Below are 17,714 nucleotides of genomic sequence, written 5' to 3'. Positions count from 1 at the left end.
TGAGTACAAAGTTTTTCAAGTTTCCTATAGGAGAGATCCTACAAGATAAACATAATGTTTAATGTTCGTCTAAAGAACATTATCATCACTTATTATCTATCATAAAGATAATGTTCGTCTTGAAAACATTGATTTTGATTAATAAACTAAATATTACAACTTTATTAAATAACCTGGTTTATGATGCATGTTTATAACTTTTCCTCCCATCAAAAAGTGCCATCTTCAGTTCAAGGCATTTTATTGGTGCTTTGGACATATAAGTGGATTCAAATGCAATGTGAAAATAAACTGGGCTTAAATATTTTTTTAAGGAAACTCAGAATATTTATTGTTAACACATTTATGAACATTACTGTAATTGTTGGTGTTTGTGATTACATTGTAGAAATGTATGACTTTGATACTAGGGGAAATACACTAAGCTGCTGTTTTTAGCTTATACAGAAAAATTAAGTTCTTTTAGCTAAGCAGAGTAATTTTTGAGGTACAACAGGTCTTTTTGGCTAGTGCTACTCTGAAAATTATATTTGGGAGTGCATTTGCAGAAGTTAATCTAGTATGTATTGTTGATTTTTCTCCCGAAGACTTCTAATTTGAGAAGAATATTTCACGCCCCTGATGTTGAAAATAAATAATACATGCTTGATATTAGAAAGAAGTTTGATTTTTTTTTTAAATGTATATATTATTGCTTCTAGGAAAATTTTAGGAGTTAATGTTGATAACTGAGTGACGTTTGTTTTCAGTATTAACTGTTAACCAGAGTTTGCTTGTCTGCCTACCTCTTGATGTATTAGAAAATACTGAAAAAGGAATTTTAAATTACAGGATCATAGAATCCTTAGGGGAGCCCTTTGAGGAACCATTCACCTCCAGTTTAATTATTTTGCCCTTTCAAAACTAAGGGACTGATTTATTGGTTCAGTAATCAGTTCATTCACACGTATTTTTTGAGTTCTTACTATGTACCAGAAACTATTCTATATGCTAGGGATGATGCAGCAGAGAAGAAAACAGTCAAAATCTTTATCTTCATGGAATACATTCTAGTGTTTGGGCTGATGATAGTCAATAATATTTATATACAGTAGAAGAGATAATGATATCTGTTTTCCATGGAGAAAAATAAATCAGAAAAGGCTGACAGAGAATGTTGGGGTGGGGTTAGGCAGTTGTGATTTTGAAAAGATTGGTCAGGGAAGGCCTCCTTGGAAAAGTAACATCTTTTCTAAAGATGAAGCAGGTGAGGGAACAACCATGTGGTGATCTGGAGGAAGAACACTTTAAGCAGAAGGAACAAGGGGTACTTTTTAAGTACCCCAACCTCACTGAAATGTCTAATCCATTGATCTCTACCCTTTTCTTTATCAGCACCCTTCAATGTTTGCTTTCCTCTGAGTATAGCCTTTATCCCATGGCTCATCATTTTAGTCATTCCTTTATTAGTACTTTTAGTTTCCTTGGCACAATCTCAACCCTTGATAAGCCTAATTAATTAACATAATTTCTCTATGCCTGAATATTGCTAAAGAAATCACATAACCTAGCATGTTGGTATCACTATAAATTCATGACTACAGACATCAGGTGGGCACTCAACACTGCCTTCTTACATTTCTCTAGGTGGTTGCTCTCCCTGCTCTACAGTGACTCTTTCATACCTTTTCTCCTCTGTTCTTCATGCCCTGCTTCCCAGTCTCTAGATCACAGTTCTGCCTCATACTTAATGGAAACAAATAGAAGCCACTAGGTACTATCATTATATTAAAACCTACTTTGCTAAAGTAGTAAATGACTTCAGTGTTTGTGGTTGTGCATACTTTAAGTTCCTCCCAGCATTATTCGGCAAAATAAATGACTCCCTTCTTGAAAAACTAACTCTTTTCATGGTTTGGATGATACCATACATCCCTTGTTTTCCTCTTCACCTCTCTGGCTGTTCCTTCTTGGTTTCCTTTGTCAGCACTTTCTCTGCTGCATGGCACTTTATTGTTCCTCAGGGTCCTCTTCTTTTCTCAATTTATACTCTTGCCCTAGGCTGTAGTGATAAACTCAAATTTATATTTCTAGCACATTTCTCTCATCTAAGTTTTAGATTCATATATCCAAATATGATCTCTATTGTATATCTGACAGGCATTTCAAACTTGGTGTTTCAAAATACATCTCTCTCCCCCACACACTCTTGCCTGTTTCTCACTTGGAATTTCCATCTGTGATGTAACAAATCAACCCATTTGCTAAATCCATAAATTTGGGAGTTACTGTCAATTCTTTTTTTCCTTCCTACTTCCTCTCCATCAGCAAGTTCTATTAATTATACTTCCAGAATATTTTAATAATCTGTTACTTCACTCTATCTCCACTCTCACCGTTTACTCTTCTAGACTACTGTAATAGCATCCTGACTGATCTCAGGTCTGTACTATTCAGAGGAAATAGAGTCATTTTCAGAAAATGTAAATCAGATCATCTCACTCTCCTGCTTTAGATCTTTTGTTGAGTAGGGATTGCTTTGAAAATAAAATCCAGAATGGGGGTCGCTGCCGCGGCTCTGGCTGCCCTGGCAATGGGTGTCTGACCCTGATCGCAGACGGCGGTGAGGTACCTTGTTTTTCTGACAAGAATTGACCATGTCGGAATGAAAGGAAGCTATCTGTGCAGACTGCTGTCTGTGGAACCTTTGAAGACGATAAAATAGTGTTCGATTCTGTAGGGGGCGCCTCTGGATCAAGCTATGGTGGAAGATGTTCCGGAAAGACAGAAAGCGACAGAGCAGTAGCAGCTCCCAGAATAGTGAAATCAGTACTAAGAGCAAGTCTGTAGATTCCAACCTTGGAGGGCTTTCTCGATCCAGCACTGTGACAAGCCTTGATATTGATTCCACCCAGAGCTCAGTACAAAGCAACAGTCATTCAGATACCTGTGCAGAATTTCGAATAAAGTATGTTGGTGCCATTGAGAAACTGAAGCTCTCTGAGGGGAAAAGTCTTGAAGGGCAACTAGACCTGATAAATTATATAGATGTCACCCAGCAAGATGGAAAGTTGTCTTTTGTTCCTCTGGAGGAAGAATTTATTATGGTTGTTTCTAAGTATGGTATAAAAGTATCCACATCAGATCAGTAAGACGTTTTGTATCGGCACACTCTGTATTTTATCATCTGGAGGGTCTGTTATGATGATGGTCTGGGGACAGGAAAAAGCTTATTGGCTCTGAAGACCACAGATGCCAGCAACGAAGAATACAGCCTGTGGGTTTACCAGTGCAGCAGCCTGGAACAAGCACAGGCAATCTGCAAAGTTTTATCCACTGTGTTTGACTCTGTATTGTCATCTGAGAAACCTTGAATTCTGCAATAAGGGGAAGGTAGACTTCATGTGCAAGTTCAGCTGTTTTCTCAATAGTTCTGTTTTCAGTCTGTGGTGTTGAACTATGATAGAAATATGAGAAATCCTTTGCTCTAGATTTTCTGAAGAAAATGCAGTGTATAAAATATCAATCATTTGTTTTTCTGTTAAAATGTGTCTTTTTTTTTTTTTTTTAAAAAAAAAAGGGACTTCCCTGGTGGTCCAGTGGTAAAGAATCCGCCTTCCAGTGCAGGGGATGCGGGTTCCATCCCTGGTCAGGGAACTAAGATCCCACATGCCGCGGGGCAACTAAGCCTGGGCGTCACAACTACTGAGCTAACGCACCTCAACTAGAGAGCCTGTGTGCTGCAAACTACAGAGCCCGTGCACTCTGGAACCCACACACCACAGCTACAGAGCCCATGCACCGTGGAGCCTGCGTGCCACAACTAGAGAAGAGAAAACCCACGTGCCTCAACTAGAGAGAAGCCCGCACGCTGCAGTGAAGAGCCCGTGCACCACAATGAAAGATCCCACATGCCTCAACGAAGATCCCACGTGCCGCAACTAAGACCCAATGTAGCCAAAAAAATAAAATAAAATCCTTACTCAGTAGTGTGACCTTAAAGGTCTTCACAATTTGGCTTTTTTTTTTTTTAATTTTATTTATTTATTTATTTATTTTTGGCTGTGTTGGGTCTTCGTTTCTGTGCGAGGGCTTTCTCTAGTTGCGGCAAGCGGGGGCCACTCTTCATCGTGGTGCGCGGGCCTCTCACTATCGCGGCCTCTCTTGTTGCAGCGAACAGGCTCCAGACGTGCAGGCTCAGTAATTGTGGCTCACGGGCCTAGTTGCTCAGCGGCATGTGGGATCTTCCCAGACCAGGGCTCGAACCCGTGTCCCCTGCATTAGCAGGCAGATTCTCAACCACTGCACCACCATGGAAGCCCACAATTTGGCTTTTACCTACCTTTTCAGCCTCCTTTACTTTAGTGTTCACTATATTTCAGCTACATTGAGCCTTTTAAAAGTTCCTTGAACAGTTAGGTTCAGGGCCTTTGTACATATCGTCATTTTGGTCTTGCCTAAATATCACATCCTCATTGCTGCCTTCTGACCTCCCAATCGAAACTATTTCTGTGACTTCCTTTAATGCTTCTCTCCTCCACCAAATGTTAAGCTTCCAGTAGGGCAAGGAACTCTGCAAACCATGGCGTCCTTAGCCTCTCACATATCACCTGGTTTAGAATAAATACTGGATGGTGGGATGGAGGGATAGATGGATGCATGAAAATCTGATCTGTGACATAGATATGTAGATGAAAACCGATAGGCAAATGTAGACTCTCTTATTTCCCCCTTGTTAATAGCAGATGGTAATATAATATATATACATTTCTTTTAATTCTTTCAGCAAGATCTATGTACCTTCTTGATATCAAGAGCCTGCAAAAACTCAACACTGGCTAATTATTTATACTGGTATGTGAAATAATTTTTTGTTTATTTTCTCATCACTGTTCAAGACTATTTTCTTCCATACTGTAAACAAAAAGGCAGTTTAAAATAATGTATGAGCAATCATCAAAAGCCTATGCAGTATTTATATCTAGCTGTATTTCTTTACAACTGTGCTAATGGAAATGCTTATTAGCACCACAGTTTCTCTTCCTTTCACTAACTTTCCAGGATCTAAGATAAAACTGGGTAAGATAATCGTTTTTTTCAGTTTGATGTCTGCTTGCCTTTTATGCTATTTAAGTAGTGTAAGTATGATACTTCACTGTCCTTCAGGAGTGTGTATTTTCACATTATTTACTAAAACACTGGAATCATGCAAGACCAGAAAATTAGAATTTGAAGTTACTTATACATGAGAAAACTGAGGCAGAGGCATGATGTAGCTGAACTTGGTAAAACCTGAACTAGGATTAGATCATTTATCTCACATTTTGCCATTTACAGAGTATTTTCAGTGACCTTTTCTCATTTGTTCTGTGAAGTTAAATAGGGCAAGTGTAAGTATCTCTATTTTACATGAGAGCAGGTTTCCTGAGTGAGTTACATGAAAGAAAGAGAGGAACTGAGGCATAGAAAAGCTGATTTACTGAGACACAATTAATGTGAAGCATGGCTCCCTTTATCTGTCATAGAATTCTAAAGTGTAAAGAACAAGTAGCTTAAGCCACAATGAGAAATATTTTGGTTCAATTAAAGAAAGCACTAGGATTAAACACTAGACAAGAGAGCCTTAACTAGTTTTATAGAGCAAACAAAGGGCAGAGCCAGTTGGGTAAGCTCTACCTGAAGCTTTCTGTACATTTGAGAGAACATTTTTTTAAACTTCCTGACAAACTTGATACTTTTTTTAACTGTAGAAATGATCTCTGATCTAATCTTACTGCTCAGTTTACTGCGGTTAACTTAAACAGTACAAATTAATAGATGTCCATTCTGAAAGGTAATTGTTTTTGAAGAATAGTGAGGCGTTTTGCTTTCCCGTGTTTTAGACTGAGTTGGAGAACTGTCCTGTAGGTCAAATCATTAACTTCATTTTCCCACTCTCCAAACATAATCTTATCTGGATACTGCCCTTGTAGCCAATAAATAGATAAATAAATCAAAGGCTCTTTAATAAACGTGGGTGTTCATTACTTACATAACAAATATTTCTTTAGTTTCAGCCTTCACGGTTCTCTTTTCATTGAAGAAAAACCGCTTTCAGCAATCTTAACTAAATCAGTCATTTTTTCCCCCCTTTGGTACCTGTAATTTTTTTTTCTCCTGTTGACCTTAGTAGTGGGAGGAAAAATAGTTCCTTGCTTTTACTTTAGAGTTTAATATAATATTCATAAACCACGTTTCCCTCACCGTAACTTTCAGTATGTCCTTGAAAATACATCCACAAAATGTTTTGGCTAGTTGTTAATCACCATTTTTACTTTGAAAAGTTTGCTTAGAAATCATTGTATTACCAGATAGGTACTATTTCCTTTTAATGTAACCTCTTGCTTCCTAATGTTCTCCATATTCTAATCTGAATTCTTAAGTGTATGTCTATTCACTGGTGTTATGGAAAAATATTTCCTCATAAAAATCTAGGTAAATAATTCAATGGAAATTAAAAAAAAATGTGTGGAGCACAGTGCCAAGGTTTTGAGTAAGGACTTTTAAGCTTCTTAGGTATTTAAAATTAAGGTTTTATATATTTTAAAAATCATTTACTAAGAATTCCTTTATAGATATTTTTTATTTCCTTGTGATATTCATGGAAAGTTTACTCTGGCTCAGAATTTATAGTCCAGAGTAGTCACTATTATAAGAGCTATATGTATGTATACTGATTATGTGGTGATTAAAATTATGTATTCTTTGAATTTGAGTATAGACCAGATTTCATTGTAAAATTTGAAATTAGTTGCGATAGGATCTTTGATATCTTATTTTAAGTAGGAAGAGTTTTCAAACCATCCTGAAAGCAGCTGAACAGTAGGAAACCTATTAGATGAGCAGTTTCCAATGAGGCGACAGTTTCTGTTCAGAAAGAGCACTTTGTTTTCTCCATAGATAATAAACAAAGTACAGTCCTAGCTCCCAGTCTTATAAGCATTCTATCAAACTTAGATTTGATTTGTGTTTTCCCACTATGTCTCTGATTCACTGATGCAATAGCATGTGCTATGTCTATTCATTCTCTGAGGAGTCATTGTTTTTCCCATATTTATAGTCTGCATATTACATATTCAGAAACACTCATGGGGAAGGAAAAGCTATTGATGTGGACTTCTGACTTTGGTACACACCACTTTTGTGATTGTAGGGTGAAAATATGGGAAATAATTCCAAATAATTGACTTAAAATAATCATTCTATTCCTTTGAACCTGGACAGAATAGTATAAAAATATTAATCACATGTAACAATTTATATGCCTCTCAGTCTAAGCTTACTCTATTATAACAAATATATTAAAATATAAATTTTAATTGATTGTGCTATTTCCTTTTGAACATTTTGAATTTCCTTGTTCATTTGTTCCCTTTCCATTGATTTAAACAGGATTCCTGCTATAGTTGAATCCTTAGAGGCCTACAGTAGTACAGACAATCCTTTTAAAATGAATAGTGTCAACATTTTAAACCTCAGAGGGGAGTTATAGTCTCCAGTCTGTAAAGTGTTGGGCATCAGGATCTATAAATCGTTGCAGTTTTTTATTTTTATAGCTATTCCAGTATGTTGAAATTGAAAGTAAACTTTGGCTGCCTTGACATGTTTTTCTATAACTTTTAAGACCTTTCAAAGTAATAAAGGTTATTTACCTCACAAAATGAAATTGCCAAGAAATAGGTAGCCCACTGATGTCATCATACAATGGGTACCCAGGCAATTTTGTCTACATTTCTACTTGAAGATGACAGGTTTCAAGGAAGTACCTGAGAGTGCTTTGTAGAGTTTCCTTACTGCTGTGAACAGAGAATTCAGAAGTGACTCAAATCTAGGTCTTCTAGTCTTGATCTAAATTTGTCCTTCATTTTGGAGATGACACTGTCATTTTTATTTTGGATGGACTTTTCCTTTGCATAAGAACTTTGGGTTGAATGATTTTGAGAGGTGTTTGCTATGTGACCTTTATCACGTAGCTGCAGCCATTGTGTTTACTTGACAGTCAAAGGGACCTGAACAAAGCAGTGGAGCCTGTATATTGTGGTCATCTGTATTGCTCCTTTAGAAAGGAGTTGCCATGTAAACACAGGAAAACACAATGAATATACTAAGATGATGGGGATAGTCAAGGACTTCAAAGGGTTAGAGAGTATGGACTGGGTTTGAATCTGTATTGACAGTTTCAAGATTCAAAAATGCTTTCTTGAATATTTAGTTTAGAACTCTCGTTGGGAACATAAGGTAGATATAGTGTCAGGGTTTATTTCCTCATACCACTTTACAGAAAATTCTATTGTTAGGTTATACAACTCTGAGGACTTCCAGATCACCTGGGAAGTCAGTGGGAGAAGGCTCTTAAATTTTATCAACCTTTAAAACATTTCTTTGTGTAAGACTATATTGTGTATGTCAAGGGCTACTAAAGATTTTTAAGATACAGAATCTGGCATCGGTTTCTTTATAACCTCTGAAGGGAGCTAGGAGTAAATGTGTGAAACAGTGAGGAGCAAGGTAACATTATCAGCACAAGTTGTATGAGAGGCTGTGCCTGTTTTAGGAAGTCAGAGGAGAAAGAAGTTGTTAGGGTTTGCAAAGACTTCCTGGAAGAGACGGAGTGTCACCTGTATTTGAAGGGTGGGTAGAATAAGGAAAGGTGGAGGTGGGAAGGTGTTTCTGGACAGTACCGCAACATGAACGAAAGCACAAAGTGGGGATGGTGGGGAGTCGAGCTGATTGGAGTGTGAATGCATGAATTGGAGATGGTGGAAGTTTGAACCAGAAGCTTATGGCCACAGAAACTGTTTTAAAATAGTAGAAAAGCGGGAACCATTGATGTTTTTGTTAATATAGGTGGGACATGAAGGTAGTTTAAAGAAGAAAAATTTGGATGATTGTATTGATCAATAAGGGGTTTGTTTTTAGAGTTAGAGAAGCTAGGTAAGAGGTATCTGCTGGTTGATTCCAGACAGGGCTTGCTAGTAGTACAGCACAACTACAAGAAGCATTTTAAAGGAAAAAATCAACAGGGCCTAGTGACTAATTGAATATAGGTGTTTGAAGTGAGGGAATGTGACCTAGGTTTGGCTCTAGATGCACAGACCACAAATTAAACACAGAGTGCCAGTTATACTTTTAGGTAGAGCCTGTGTTCTCTGGTTTGGTTACAACCTCACGTGATTCAAACTGTAGCCCAAATGGCTGAAATATTGATAATGCCTTCAATTGAGATAGAAAAATAACTCATTTAGTGTGATAACTTCAGTTTTACACATCTTCGGTTAAAAATGACAAGCAGTGTCTTGAAAAGGGGATCTGCTGCTTGAAAATTAGGGTAGTTGAATATAAAAGCAGAGCACCTAATGACATGCAAAGTTAGGCCTTAGATGTGGGAAAAGGGATATATATTCATATTTGATAATTATCAACATTGAGATACTTGTTAAGTCCATGAGATTGGGGTCATTCATTCAACAATAATATATTGAGTATTATGAACCAGGCATGGAAGTGCTGAGGGTATCAAGATGGACAGGTAAGCTCTCTGCTCTCATGAAGTTTACCTTCTAGATGGTTAACTATTTTCTTTCCAGAAATAGTATAAAGGAAAATAGTAAGCCCTGTGATTTGAGATTTGTGAAATACTGTCAGTTAAGGAAGTTGAAAAGTTTCATGTGGTTTTTAAAGGTCAAACTGTGAGAGTAAGCTTAGTAGAAAGAATTCTAGCCGAGGACCCCAGAGTCCAGGGTTCTGATTTCAGCTCTTCAGTCAACTAATTGTGCCACCATGGGCAAGATACAGCCACCTCTAAGTTTCGCTATTGATAAAATAAGCAAGTTTCAAACTGCACGTGATTATCCATTGAAATCAATTTTAAGGCTCACAGTCTAGCATTTGTTATTTAAAGAAAAGTGAAGTAGAACAGAGTAACAAATATTAACATATTGTTCACAGAGTATTGCTTTGTGAAATTTTTTCAGTTTTATGCATCTGTGTGCACACATGGGCTGTGTGTAACGAGTTGTGATCTAAAATGTATTTGTTAGTGTGGCTTGTTCCAATCAGAACAGTTGGAAACACTGGATTAGACAACCTCTAAAATCTAATCCAGGTCATTATTTATATGATTATATGAATTATATAAGCAGTTTAGGTTTAAGACTATATTTATATTTAAAATTTTTTTAACTCTCTAAAACCACAATTCTGTGATGGAAAAATTGAAGATTATATATGGAATTTTGAGAAATGGGGAAATTGGATATGAAAGGAAAAATTAAGATTTTTATTTATCTTTCAGAGGTATGTTAATGAGAGAAGCTTCAGTGTTGTTTTTTTTTTTTTTTTTTTTTTCCGGAATAAGAGAGCCTTATGTAATACCAAAAGTATTACATATATTTTGAAAATATTTTTGTTCATGAGTTACTTGGTAGATTTGTGAGCTTATATAATTTCTGAAGATGTTACTGCTCTGTGTACCTCATAAAGCATTAGGAGAAAATGCTCATTTTGATGCCAAAATTTTTAGAAAATCTAGGATATTGTACACATTAAGGCATTCTGTTATTAATTTACCTTTATAGAAGGTTATATATGTTGTTCCTGAATTTTCAGCTTTAAAAAGAGTGATGATAGAATGTGTTTCATTACTCCCATTAATTATTTTTGCAAATGTGAATTGATCTGTTTTAATGGAAAGGCATAAGTGTTTACAAAATGATTCTGAGTTTCATTTCACATTTACATGAATGACTTTACATTTTTAAGGTATGTGATAGTGGAATGTGAAGATCAAGATACTCAGCAGAGAGATCCAAAGACCCACGAGATGTACTTGAATGTGATGAGACGGTTCAGCCAAGCATTGTTGAAGGTAACCGTTTAATGTAGGGGTTGGCAGACACGGTGCATGGGACATATCTGGCCTATTGCCTGTTTTGGTATGCCCTATGAGCTAAGGATTTTTATTTTTAAATAGTTGGAAAAATCACAAAAAGAATAATACTTTGTGACACATGAAAATTATGTGAAATTCACATTTCAGTGTTCATAAGTAAAATTTTATTGGGACATAGTCATGCTCATTTGTTTTCATATTGTTTGTGATCACTTTTGCACTCCAATAGGAGATAAATATCTGGTATGGAAACTCTATAGTCAGCAGGACCTAAAGTAGTTAATCCTTGGCCCTTTATAGTAAGTTTGTTGACTCCTGATTTAATAAAATAAACCTATACCTGGAACAAAAAACCCCAAAGCTTTGCTTTTTTATTGCACTCTCTGTTTTCTATTTTTATTGTTAAGACTAGGTATATTTATATAAATCTGGTAATGGTCATATTACAGATACTTTCTATATAACTTATATTTTTGCTTTTATAGTTTCTAGAGGTATGTAAGCCATTTTTCGCCTGGTATTCTTGTGATTGTTAAGGCAGTGTCACAGTTCAGCCAGCAGAAGGTGCACGGGCAATGAAAAGAAAACTGTCACGACATTAACTGTGACTTGCTGTAGAAATGTAATATTTTACTTCAGAGCATCTTTATCTACTGTTTCATGTTTCATTTAAATTTTCTTAAAAACGTAAGTCACATCTTATTGAACTCTTTGAGACTAAACTTTTGTATAGTTCTCAGAGGCCAGAGATTCTTTATATCTAACTGACTAGCAGATAAGCAGTTGGTCCTCTCTTCTAATCTCAGTTCTGTCACTTATAACCTTTGTCATCCTGTGAGGAAATTTCAGTCTCTTGGAGCATAAATTTCCATCTTCGAAATAAGGATGACAATTGCCAAGCTGCCTTTATCAATGTAATTGGAGAGATTAAATGAGAAAATGTTATTTTATAATATTTTATGAACTGAGAATTACTACATGAGACTTTATAGCATTTAGTTTTTATGGCTTCTGTTTTACTAAGCAAGCATATTATATTGCTCTTTGAGAACTTTTTTTTTTAAGTATATATTTATTTCCTTGAGGATAGTATTGTTTCTGCTGTATGCCCAGCACATTTTTGAAGAAATTATAGGCTTCCAGATACTTATTGAACTGGTGAGCGAATACATTTTGGGTGAATGAATTCTATCGTGTCACATGGTTGCGTGTGGGAAAAAAAAGTGCAGTTTTTGTTAGACCAGTATTCGCTGAAGATTCAGATAATTTTCAATTGTGGAAGAGTTGGTGGTGTTTAACTAAGATAACAGGTTTATCATTATCTCTGAATAAAGATAATTAATTTTTTTCAATACTACTTTGTGTTGAAGTTTGTGGCTATTAAAAGAATAAAGGTCACCCATGCTCTTGAAGAAACCCTAATCATTATGCTACATAGAATTAATTTTTCTTTCCTTTGAATCCCTTCAGGGTGATAAGTCTGTCAGAGTTATGCGTTCTTTGCTGGCTGCACAGCAGACCTTTGTAGATCGGCTGGTGCACCTAATGAAGGCAGTTCAACGTGAAAGTGGAAATCGTAAGAAAAAGGTAAACCTTTGGGCTTTGCTTTCTGTTTATGACTAATAATGTCTTGGTATCATAAAATACTGAGTTTTGGTACTGTCTCTTTGGTTGATATATTTTACGGGCATACCTCGGAGATGTTGCGGGTTGTGTGCCAGACCACTGCAGTACAGCAAATATCACCATAAAGTGAGTCACACGAATTTTTTGGTTTCCCAGTGCATATAAAAGTTAGGTCTACACTATACTGTATAGTATAGACTATACTGTAGTCTGTTAAGTGTGCAATGGCATTATGCCTAAAGAAAGCAATGTATATACCTTAATTAAAAATATTGCTAAAAAATGTTAGCCATCATCTGAGCCTTCAGAGAATCATCATCTTTTTGCTGATGGAAGGCCTTGCCTCGAGGATGTGGCTGCTAACTGATCAGGGTGGCGGTTGCTGAAGGTTGGAGTGGCTGGGGCAATTTTGTAGAAGAAGACAACAATGAAGATAATTAAGCTTTGCCACATCAGTTGACTCTTCCTTTCACTAACAATTTGTTTTCACTGTAGCATGCAGCGCTCATTGACAGCATTTTTACCCACAGTAGAACTTCTTTCAAAATTGGAGTTAGTTCTCTCAAAACCTGCCACTGCTTTATTAACAAACTTTATGGAATATTCTAAATCCTCTGTTTGTCATTTCACCAATATTCATAGCATCTTCACCAGGAGTAGATTCCATCTCAAGAAACTACTTTCTTTGCTCATCCCTAAGAAGCAACTTCTCATCTGTTAGTTTCATCACGAGTTTGCAGCAGTTCAGTCATATTTTCAGGCTCCCCTTCTAAGTCTAGCTGTCTTGCTAGTTACTTCTTCCACAGAAGTCTTGAACCTCCCAAAGTCATCCTAAGAGTTGGAATCAACTTCTTCCAAACTCCTGTTAATGTTGATATTTTGACCTCTTCCTGTGAGTCACAGTTATCCTTGATGGCATCTAGAATGGTGAATCCTTTCCAGAACATCGCCAATTTACTTTGTCCGGAGCCCTCAGAGGAATCACCAACACTCACAGCCTTATGATAGTATTTTTTAAGTACTGAGACTTGAAAGTCAAAATCAGACTTTGATCCATGGGCTGCAGAATGGATATTATGTTAGCAGGCATAAAAAACATTAACTCACTGTACATCTTCACCAGAACTCTTGAGTGACCAGGTGCATTGTCAATGAGCAGTCATATTTTGAAAGGAATCTTTTTTTTTCTGACCAGTAGATATCAACAGTGGGCTTAAAATATTCAGTAAACCATATTGTAAACAGATGTGCTATTATCCAGGCTTTGTTCTTCATTTATAGAGCAGGCAGTCGATTTAGCATAATTCTTAAGGGCCTTAGGATTTTTGGAATGGTAAGTAAGCATTGGCTTAAACTTCAAGTTGCCAGCTGCATTAGCCCCTGACCAGAGAGTCAGCCTGTCCTTTGAAGCCTTGAAGCCAGTCATTGACTTCTTCTCTCTAGCTGTGAAAGTCCTAGATGGCATCTTCTTCCAATATAAGGCTGTGTCATCTACCACTTTTGTTAATTATCTTAGCTAGATCTTTTGGATAACTTGCTGCAGCTTCTACGTCAGCACTTGCTGCTTCACCTTGCACTTTGATGCTATAGAGATGGCTTCTTTCCTTAAACCTCATGAACCAAGCTCTGCTAGCTTCAAACTTTTCTTCTGCAGCTTTCTCACCTCTTTCAGCCTTCATAGAATTGAAGAGAGTTAGGGCTTGCTCTGGTTTAGGCTTTGGCTTAAGGGAATGTTGTGGCCAGTTTGATTTCTATCCAGACCACTAAAACTGTCTCCAGATCAGCAATAAGGCCGTTCTGCTTTCTTATCATCCATGTGTTCATAGTAGTTTAATTTCCTTCAAGAATTTTTCCCTTGCATTCACAATTTGGCTGTTTGGCATAAGAGGCCTAGCTTTTGGCCTGTCTAGGCTTTCAACATGCCTTCCTCACTAGCTTAATTATTTCTAGGTTTTGATTTAAAGTGAGAGACATGTGACTCTTCCTTTCACTTAAACACATAGAAGCCATTGTAGGGTTGTAAATTGTCCTAATTTCAACACTGTGTCTCAGGGAATAGGGGAAGAAGAGAGAGGGAGAACAGCTGGTCAATGGAGCAGTCAAAACACACGTAACATCTTATCGATTAGGTTCTCCATTTTATATGGGCTTGGTCCATGATGCCCCAAATCAATTACAATAGTAAAATCAAAGATCACTGATCACAGATCATCATAACAAGTATAATAATAGTGAGAAAGTTTGAAATATTGTGAAAATTACCAAAATGTGACGTAGAGACACAAGGTGAGCAAGTGCTGTTGGAAAATTGGCACCAATAGTCTTGCTTGACACAGGGTTGCAATAGACCTTCAATTTGTAAAAAATGCAATATCTGCATAGTGCACTAAAGTGAAGTGCAATTAAATGAAGTAGGCCTGTTATAGTAATAGGAGTGGTTAGAAGTACAGATTATGTATAGGACCCTATTTTATGAGTTTATATACATTGATTTTATCCACACAACAACCCTATAAGTTAGGTACTATTATTATCCCAATTGTAAGGAAAAGTAGGTAGTAGAAGGTTAAGTAATTTGCCAGATGTCCTCAGGTAGTAAGTGTTGAAGTTAGGATTTGTACCCAGACATTCTGAGTCCATATTTTTATCTACAGTGCTTTTCTGGCTCTCATTTTAGAATCTTAGTATCTTAGAATACAATTTATTTGACATGGAAAGAACCTCTAGAGATTATTTAGACTAGAATTTTTCTGAGAAAAAGAAGGTCCAGAGTAACTCGCCCAAGGTTGCAGAACTAGTGATAGTAACTGGCAATGTGTTCTCATGGCCAGTACATTGATTTTGCTCTCAACGGGGTGAGGTTTCTACTTGATGATAATAGATGAGCATCTCTTCTTCAGATGTTATTTTTCCTGATCTTTTGCCCAAATGATATGAAGGATTCATCTGATATCTTCTCTTTACCTAATCTCATAACTGGAAAATCTTTCTTAGTGACCTTTGTAAAACACCACAACACATTTTACTGTTCTTCAGAATTGTGAGAGGAAAGCAGAGAGACTAAAAGGTGAAAAATTGAGTCAGGAATTTAAAGGCAGGGGATCAGGTCTGGCAGAGATGTGTGTAAGGAATAATGTTAACAAGGTTAGGGAGGAGAAAATAAGCTGAAGAGAAACACATGTTTATTGAGTTGGCATTTTCTTTGTTTTTGAGAAGAATCACAAATCCTGGTTAAATAACTAAATTCCTACTGCTGTTCCTCCAGGAGCCCTTCTCCCCAGAGGTGCCCTGGTGAGCAGCCGTGTGATCCCAGTGCTCACCAGCAGAAAGAATGCCTGTTCTTGTGACTGTCAGTTTGGGGCATGTATTTAAACCGCAGTTTGTTCTTATGTGACATACTCTTTTGTTCGCCACACATGAGCCTCTGGATACACCTCAGTTTTCGCTGTTCTGGAAGATGACTCCCTACTGGAGACAGCACTTACAATCCCCAAAAATAAATGTTGTTTTTGCCACATATTGCAAAACACATATTGTTTTGCCTATATTTTAAGTCAGACAGTCCCAAATATAGTGTCAACACTGGCTAAAAATCTTTTCAGACATTTTTTCATGATGTGATAATAGACAAACATAGTTTTATTTACTTAGTTTTACTAGAAACAAGCCCTCGGGTTTTAGTGAAATGCCAAGATGACTCTCTACCACCATTATTTGTGTTATTACTAGGAATAATGAAATGACTACAGCTAATAATTTGCAATCATATGTAATAGTACTTTTCCATCCCTCATAACGAAGTTGGGAGAGACTTGCCTTGGTGAGTGCAACGGTGTTAAATGTGTGGCCAGGGGATCCAAGAGTTAGGTGTCCGATGGTAGAACAAATAATAATATTGTTGCCACCTTCTTTCTTTTGCTGATCTCATTTAGGAAAAATTCTCTTGATTGAGGTTTTTGAATGTAGATATTTGAGTTCTAATAAAAATGCATTGATTCCACACTTTTAAAAAAACAATTAAAGCTTTCATTTTGAATGTTAAGTAGTCTCTTTACACTTTGTGATTCTTTATGTTATAATATTTATTCTATAAAAATGTATCACATGCCTACTGTGTGCCAAGCACTTCTCTAGGTTCTGAGGATGCAGAGGTGAATATAAAAATCCCTACGTTTAGAATGTAAGGACCTTACATTCCTGTTGGAGGAGAAAGTTAACAAAATAAGTAAAATATATTTTATGCTAGATAGCATCACGTGCTTTGGAGAAAAAGCTGGAAAGGGGAATAGGAAGTGCTGGGTTCGAGTATTAAGGCAGCTTTTCACTTCTCAATGGAATGGTCAGGAAGGCCTCACTGAGAGTTGACATTTGGACAGAAACCTGAAGCAAGTAGGGGAGCAAGCCTCTGAATATCTAGAGAAGACTATTCCAGCCAGAAGAGCTGCAAGCACAAAGGCCCTGATATGGGAGCATGTGTGACATGTTTGAGAAATAGGAAGAAGCCCAGTGTATTAGGTCAAGTTTTCTCCCTTTAAGAACAAGCTCACCTGTTTAAAGAATGCAATACTCTCACAGCTTTCAAAGGAAATAGATTGTTATTTTGAAATTGAATAGATGGGCTTGGTTTAAACACTATAGACGCTGCTAAATGACAAAGCTGTTTCATCATGGCTTGAATTTCTCAATTTCTGAAATCTTGGCTCAATGCAGTATGCATGTGAGCTAAAGAAAATAAATAAATGGTGATATCTTGGGAAAAGTTCGATCAGACAGAGTCAATGAACAGTAAAAGGTAGGGTCCAAGTTCCTCCAAGTAAATTGAGTTTACTTTCTAAACCCAAAACATGCAGTGGAGCAGCTAATGAAATTCTTGCTTAATATTTGGTCATGAGGAATTAAGCTTCACATGAAATTAGATTCTCCTTGTGATTTCACAGATCCTTTGAAAATAGAAATTGCACCTTAAAGTCCAGCTTGAGTATACTCCTGATTCTCAGTTGCAGCAAGAGAAACATATTCCCTAACCTTATGAAAGTCCAGCTTTTCATAGGTCAAGGGATTGCTCCTTTTAAAGCATGCTGCTGCTTTTGTCAGGTGGATTATAAGTGCTTGTCTCTGACACATACTCTCTCCTTTATGTTGTATTACTTCGCATATACTTTTATGGTGCTTTGCAAAT

At 36.8% G+C, this 17,714-nt stretch overlaps 1 protein-coding gene and 1 pseudogene across 9 annotated transcripts in view; both read left to right on the top strand.

The window, feature by feature from the left end:
* The window catches only part of PIK3C3 (phosphatidylinositol 3-kinase catalytic subunit type 3), a 161,681-nt gene that overhangs the window by 86,529 nt on the left and 57,438 nt on the right, over positions 1–17,714 (top strand). For all 8 annotated transcript variants that reach the window (XR_014251495.1, XM_082416000.1, XM_082416003.1 and 5 more), the window contains exons 13-15: positions 4,766–4,833; positions 10,780–10,885; positions 12,380–12,496. Coding sequence is in view for 7 of the 8 variants with exons in the window: in XM_082416000.1 (XP_082272126.1) it covers positions 4,766–4,833; positions 10,780–10,885; positions 12,380–12,496 (291 nt within the window). In the remaining variant the exon portion in view is untranslated. The remainder of the gene's footprint in view (positions 1–4,765; positions 4,834–10,779; positions 10,886–12,379; positions 12,497–17,714) is intronic.
* On the top strand, positions 7–4,754 carry LOC309639204 (integrin beta-1-binding protein 1 pseudogene; annotated as a pseudogene). Its single transcript has one exon. The product of its transcript is annotated as an integrin beta-1-binding protein 1 pseudogene (transcript).

The sequence above is a fragment of the Balaenoptera physalus genome (assembly GCF_965194825.1).
Source record: "Balaenoptera physalus genome assembly, chromosome: 12".
In the NCBI taxonomy this organism is placed as follows: Eukaryota; Metazoa; Chordata; class Mammalia; order Artiodactyla; family Balaenopteridae; genus Balaenoptera; species Balaenoptera physalus.
This window is presented reverse-complemented; position numbering and strand designations above follow the sequence as displayed.